The sequence below is a fragment of the Lampetra fluviatilis genome, chromosome 3 (genome assembly GCF_964198595.1).
Source record: "Lampetra fluviatilis chromosome 3, kcLamFluv1.1, whole genome shotgun sequence".
NCBI classification, from domain to species: Eukaryota; Metazoa; Chordata; class Hyperoartia; order Petromyzontiformes; family Petromyzontidae; genus Lampetra; species Lampetra fluviatilis.
Genome location: NC_136277.1, coordinates 35174862 through 35180861, shown reverse-complemented (window position 1 = coordinate 35180861; position 6000 = coordinate 35174862). Strand labels below are relative to the sequence as shown.

General features: G+C 60.8%; 1 protein-coding gene across 3 annotated transcripts in view; it reads right to left on the bottom strand.

The window, feature by feature from the left end:
• Positions 1-1043: 1043 nt before the first annotated feature.
• The window catches only part of PDE8B (phosphodiesterase 8B), a 41572-nt gene continuing 36615 nt past the window's right edge, over positions 1044-6000 (bottom strand). For 2 of the 3 annotated variants that reach the window (XM_078855015.1, XM_078855016.1), the window contains exons 18-22: positions 5580-5797; positions 5227-5371; positions 2820-2996; positions 2301-2430; positions 1044-2101 (exon numbers count right to left, since the gene is read on the bottom strand). In XM_078855015.1, coding sequence (XP_078711141.1) covers positions 1992-2101; positions 2301-2430; positions 2820-2996; positions 5227-5371; positions 5580-5797 — 780 coding nt within the window. In that variant the 3' untranslated portion in view covers positions 1044-1991. Of the gene's footprint in view, positions 2102-2300; positions 2431-2811; positions 2997-5226; positions 5372-5579; positions 5798-6000 lie in introns of all 3 variants that reach the window. The other variant, XR_013636488.1, reaches the window with a different exon arrangement.

The following is a 6000-nucleotide window of genomic DNA, read 5'->3' as shown; positions in this document are numbered from 1 at the left end:
ACGCGCGTCCGTGCCGCGCGGAGCCGGGAACGACCCCGGGGAGGCGAGGCACAGGCCGTGCCGATCGGGGGCGCTGCGCTCAGGGGACCCCGCCGGTCGCACCTGTCCCACTCTCGCTGCGCAGAGGGGGTCGGGTTTCTCTCTCTCTCTGTGCCAGAACAACACAAACGTTGTGCTGCTCTCGGCTGCTGAGCGAGGGCAACAAAGCCAGAAGAGAGAACACGCGGGTCGTCGCGGGGAGACGAGCAGGGTCCAGTTTCACTAAACTCACATTGGGACTCGATCAGCAGATATTGCGCCTCCTTCACGCGTCTAAACAACACGACGCGTCGCGCGCGTGCCAATAGCACCGTGGCTCTAAAGAATAAATAAATATATATATCATAGGAAACGTTACAGGCAATGGCCGTTCTTCATAGCACGTAGAAAAGCCAGGGAGAGGTTGTGTAGAAGATAAGAGTTTGCAGCTTCACTTAATACCACGGGGGCCTGGTAAGAATTCACTATTGAAAATGTTTCCTGATTCACAGTTTAAAATGGGCATATGTCGATATTGAGAAACAGGCATTTGCTACACTCGTATTAAAAGTAAAATGTTTCTGGCACGTTACTGTATGGGTAACAATGTTTAAATCAGGCCAATGAACATCAATTCACATAATCCACTCGGTGATGCGTTCTCGGGCCCAATGATTGCATCTATCCCTCCACCTGTATGTATATGTAAAAGCACGTTTAAAACATCCTGTCAGCCACATGGCCTCTCTGGGAATGCATCATTTCAGCAGCTCCAGGTCAACACAAGCAAAGCTCTGGACCGGTATCAACATTCAGCAATACATCAACCGTCAGTAGCACTTGAATCAATATTGAGAATCGCTGTGCAGGACAAGCCGAGCCAGCTTTATGCACAAAGCTGCTTGGTCGGAAAGTCGAACGGTTCCCCGTGTCCCAGCAGCAGCAGCAGCCACTTAGTGGCATAACTAACTGGCTGCTGCTGCTGGTTTAAATGACCGATGTCCCGACGATCCCCGTGTCGCCACTCACACGGGGCCGCCGACAGCGTTCGTATCATTTATTTCAATACGGCGCGGGCGTCGTGTACAAAACATCTCGTTACACTACAACAACGTAATTCCGTGTTACAGTCCAGTGTGTTTCGCCGTGTGCGTACAAAGAGACGCCCACGAGTCCCGTCCCCCAGGGTCCCTGTGTCTCTCCAGCAACGTCTCCGTGTCTTCCCAGCAGGGTCCCCATGCCCCAGGGTCCCTGGTTCTCCTCAGGGTCTCCGTGTCTGCCCAGCAGGGTCCCCATGCCCCTTGTTTCTTCCTGGGGTCCCCCGTGTCTCCCCGTGTCTCCCCGAGACCCCCTCGATGTGAAAGTTAAGACGCGGAGGAGCCCTTCTCCTGGGCCCGTGCGCGCCATGGCCCCCCCCCCCCACTTCAAGCTGGCCCACAAGGTCCCATCTATGGCAGACCTGGGGTGGGGGGCACTCCAATCCAAACGGAGGGTGCTCCAGTCTATAGAGAAGTTGGGCTCAGTATACGCGCGTTGGGGGGCTCCAGCCCATGGCCTCTTGGGCCCTCGTCCTCTTTCCACGGGTGTCAGGGGGAGGCCACGCGGTGGGGAGGCCACCGAAGCCGCGATGCAGGGGGGGGGGGGGGGGCACGCGGTGGGGAGGGGGTGGTGGAAGAGGAGGCCACGGGCCGGGGGGACGCCCTCGGGGGTCCTCTCCTTTTCCTCCTCGCCGTGGGGGGCTCGTGGGGAAACCAAAGGCGCCTCTCCCCAACTCCGCCCAGTCCCAAGATGTCACGGAGGTAGGTGCTGCCCACAGCCCAGGGCGGCCTGGGCCTGCCGAGCTTTGTTCAAGTGACTCCAGGTCCTTCCTTCGGCGGCGGCGGCGTTCGCCCAGGAACGCTCGCCGCGTCCACCCCTCTGGGCGGCCTCAGCATCCCCACGGCCGCTGCCTCACGCCGCTCTCCCTGCTCGGCTCACTGCTCGGGCGGGGGGCGCAGTGACTTGAGCTTGCGGTCGTCCAGCGCTTTCCAGTAGCGGTAGTTGGTGCTCAGGTGCTGCATGAGGTTCGGCAGCTCCGCGTAAGCTGTGGGGGGCGGGATAATGCACGCACGCACGCCAGAGGATTAACAGGGCGTTTCGGAGTGAACTCGTGCTGTATCCCGAACGCCACCGGGAATTGCCCGTGAATCTGCGTGATGTTCGCGTCGCAGAAAGTTTAGTGACAATCGCCGAGTTGGCAACGCCTCGATCCCCCACGCCCCCCGCTCCCCCCCGTGTCTCACCGTCCCACGCGTCGAACATGTCGGTGATGAAGTAGTCGATGAATGAGATCTGGGACTTGGGGACGCTGCACGAGCAGCGGTCGAACACGGGCATCACCACAGGCAGCCCCTTCCGCTTCTCCTCGTCCGTCTGCAGGGCACACCATCACCACCATAATCACCATAATCACCACCATTATCACCATCATCACCACCACCATTATCACCATCATCACCAAAACCACCACCACCATTATCATCACCACCACCATCATCACCACCATCTCCACAGATGTGCGTATGTGCACGTGGGTATGTGCACGTGGGTATGCGCACGTGGGTATGCGCACGTGGGTATGCGCACGTGGGTATGCGCACGTGGGTATGCGCACGTGGGTATGCGCACGTGGGTATGCGCACGTGGGTATGCGCACGTGGGTATGCGCACGTGGGTATGCGCACGTGGGTATGCGCACGTGGGTATGCGCACGTGGGTATGCGCACGTGGGTATGTGCACGTGGGTATGCGCACGTGCGTGCCTGTGCGAAGTACTCCTCCGAGATGCGCCCGGCCCACTCGACGCAGAGCGCGAGCGGGCGGCACGGGTTGCACACGTCGGCGCACTTGATGAGCATGCGCTTGACGAGGAGGCGCATCTCGGGGGTGCTCGGGGGGCCCGGCCCCCCGCCCGAGTCATCCTCGCTGCTGCTCCCATTCTGGGGGAGAGGGGGGGGGACACGCGTCACCAATGCGCGTGTGCGTCTACACGGCTCACGGGCGTCGTTGACCCAGGCCGCCCTTGCGAATGAGGCTCCTGGCCTGGTCGCTAGACAACTTGAACTGTCCACTCGTACGGATGGCAGCAGTACGATGTTCACTCGCGAGATGCCATGCCGTGGTCCGCTCGCCACGACGAGGGCTTCAGGAGCGAGTTCGTGCAGTTTGGCTGCTCCTCCTCAATTGAAGGAGCGCAGACGACATTGCTTCACTATATATGGTACATAGTTTGTCATTTACGGCGTAGGTCCGTGGTTCCATCTTACCGTATGCGAGTGTATAAACTACAAGCCGTCTGTTCTACAGCGGCTGTTAAAGATCCCATGACATAATTCAAAGAAGAGTCGGCAATTGTGTGCTGGAGTCACGGTCTAATTCGCCCCCCTGATGTGAAAAATAGGAGCCTCCTGAAAAAGAGTATGAGGCCCATTGAGGCTTTCCTGGGAAAACAATCTAAATATTAATGTCATAAATAGCGCCCTTGCCTGGCAATGCGTCGTGCACGTCTCTAGCGTGCCCACGTGGTCTGTGAGTGGTCTGGTGATGTGGGCGGAGCAGTGGCACAGTGGTTGGGTGCACTGTGCTACGAATCCGGCGATCCGAGTTCGATTCTGCGCTCATGGACAACATCGGTGACCAATATCTGAAGCGGTCCGGGGCATCCTCTAGGTCGACTCAGCCTCAAATCAGTACCTGGTGCGACGTGTAAACATCGCCACTAGGGAAACAAAGGCGACCAGGCGTGGTCCGAGCTTCCCATCCCTTCGTGTGCCGTGTAAAGTCAATACCGGGGACCTTTGTCTTTGCACACGCGTGTGCGCGTGCGTGCGCGCGTGTGTCACCGTGTTCGTACACGCACACGCGTGTGCTCGTGTGTGCGCGTGTGCTCGTGTGTGCGCGTGTGCTCGTGTGTGCGCGTGTGCTCGTGTGTGCGCGTGTGCTCGTGTGTGCGCGCGTGCTCGTGTGTGCGCGCGTGCTCGTGTGTGCGCGCGTGCTCGTGTGTGCGCGCGTGCTCGTGTGTGCGCGCGTGCTCGTGTGTGCGCGCGTGCTCGTGTGTGCGCGCGTGCTCGTGTGTGCGCGCGTGCTCGTGTGTGCGCGCGTGCTCGTGTGTGCGCGCGTGCTCGTGTGTGCGCGCGTGCTCGTGTGTGCGCGCGTGCTCGTGTGTGCGCGCGTGCTCGTGTGTGCGCGCGTGCTCGTGTGTGCGCGCGTGCTCGTGTGTGCGTGTGCTCGTGTGTGTGCGTGTGCTCGTGTGTGCGCGTGCTCGTGTGTGCGCGTGTGCTCGTGTGTGCGTGTGCTCGTGTGTGTGCGTGTGCTCGTGTGTGCGCGTGTGCTCGTGTGTGCATGTGCTCGTGTGTGCGTGTGCGCGTGTGCTCGTGTGTGCGCGTGTGCTCGTGTGTGTGCGTGTGCTCGTGTGTGCGCGTGTGCTCGTGTGTGCGTGTGCTCGTGTGCGCGTGTGCTCGTGTGTGCGCGTGTGCTCGTGTGTGCGCGTGTGCTCGTGTGTGTGTGTGCGCGTGTGCTCGTGTGTGCGCGCGTGCTCGTGTGTGTGCGCGTGCTCGTGTGTGTGCGCGTGCTCGTGTGTGCGCGTGTGCTCGTGTGTGCGCGTGTGCTCGTGTGTGTGCGTGTGCTCGTGTGTGTGCGTGTGCTCGTGTGTGTGCGCGTGCTCGTGTGTGTGCGCGTGCTCGTGTGTGCGCGTGTGCTCGTGTGTGCGCGTGTGCTCGTGTGTGCGCGTGTGCTCGTGTGTGCGCGTGTGCTCGTGTGTGTGTGCTCGTGTGTGTTCGTGTGCTCGTGTGTGTGCGCGTGCTCGTGTGTGTGCGTGTGCTCGTGTGTGTGCGTGTGCTCGTGTGTGTGTGTGTGCTCGTGTGTGCGCGTGTGCTCGTGTGTGTGCGTGTGCTCGTGTGTGCGTGTGTGCTCGTGTGTGCGCGTGTGCTCGTGTGTGCGCGTGTGCTCGTGTGTGTGTGCTCGTGTGTGTGCGTGTGCTCGTGTGTGTGCGTGTGCTCGTGTGTGTGTGTGTGCTCGTGTGTGTGCGTGTGCTCGTGTGTGCGCGTGTGCTCGTGTGTGTGTGTGTGCTCGTGTGTGTGCGTGTGCTCGTGTGTGTGCGCGTGCTCGTGTGTGTGCGCGTGCTCGTGTGTGTGCGCGTGCTCGTGTGTGCGCGCGTGCGTGCCCACCCACCAGGGACACCGAGTCCCCCGTGCCCCCGGCCGCAGCCATCTTGTTGACACTGTTGACGAACTTGTTGACGTGCTCGAAGTGCTTGGTCATCTCCGTGGCCAGGACCATGTCGATGATGGCCTGGCGCAGCGTGCGGAACTCGCTCCTGCCACACACACACACACACGCCCCGCGTCTCTCCTCGCACGCCCCGCGTCTCTTTCAAGAGGCGGCAGTAGCAGTTGCAGCACTTCCAACATCTGCTCCGACAACAACAATCACCCGTGGAGCCACGGGGACGCAGAACGAGACCAAACGTGAATCCGATGGAGGAGCCTCGCCGTGCGCCTCGCCTGGCCCGGCGCCGCCGTCACCTGTCCATGTTGCGGAAGATGTTGGCGGCGCGTTCGCGCGTGCTCAGCTGGAAGGCGAGCGCCGCGTGGTGGCTCTCCAGCACGGCCGTGTCATTGTAGAGCACCGCCAGCTCGCTGCCCGCGTTGCACAGGAACGAGTTGGTGCGCCCCGGGTGGTCCACGTCGTGCACCGTGGCCGCGATGAGCGCCGCCACCTCGTCTGCCTGGTCCAAGCAGCTCTGGGGAGACGCACGTGGACACGCACGTAGACACGCACGTAGACACGCACAGAAGCATCAACAACTGCTCACGTGCATCCCAAGCTTCCCCTTGCAGAATTCGGTGCCAGCGAAGCGCGACTCTGAAAGAAGCAAACTCACCCACGCTCCTCACGCTTCCTACCCACGCTCCTTGCTTGCAGGGTTTTGTTTTCCAAAGCAAT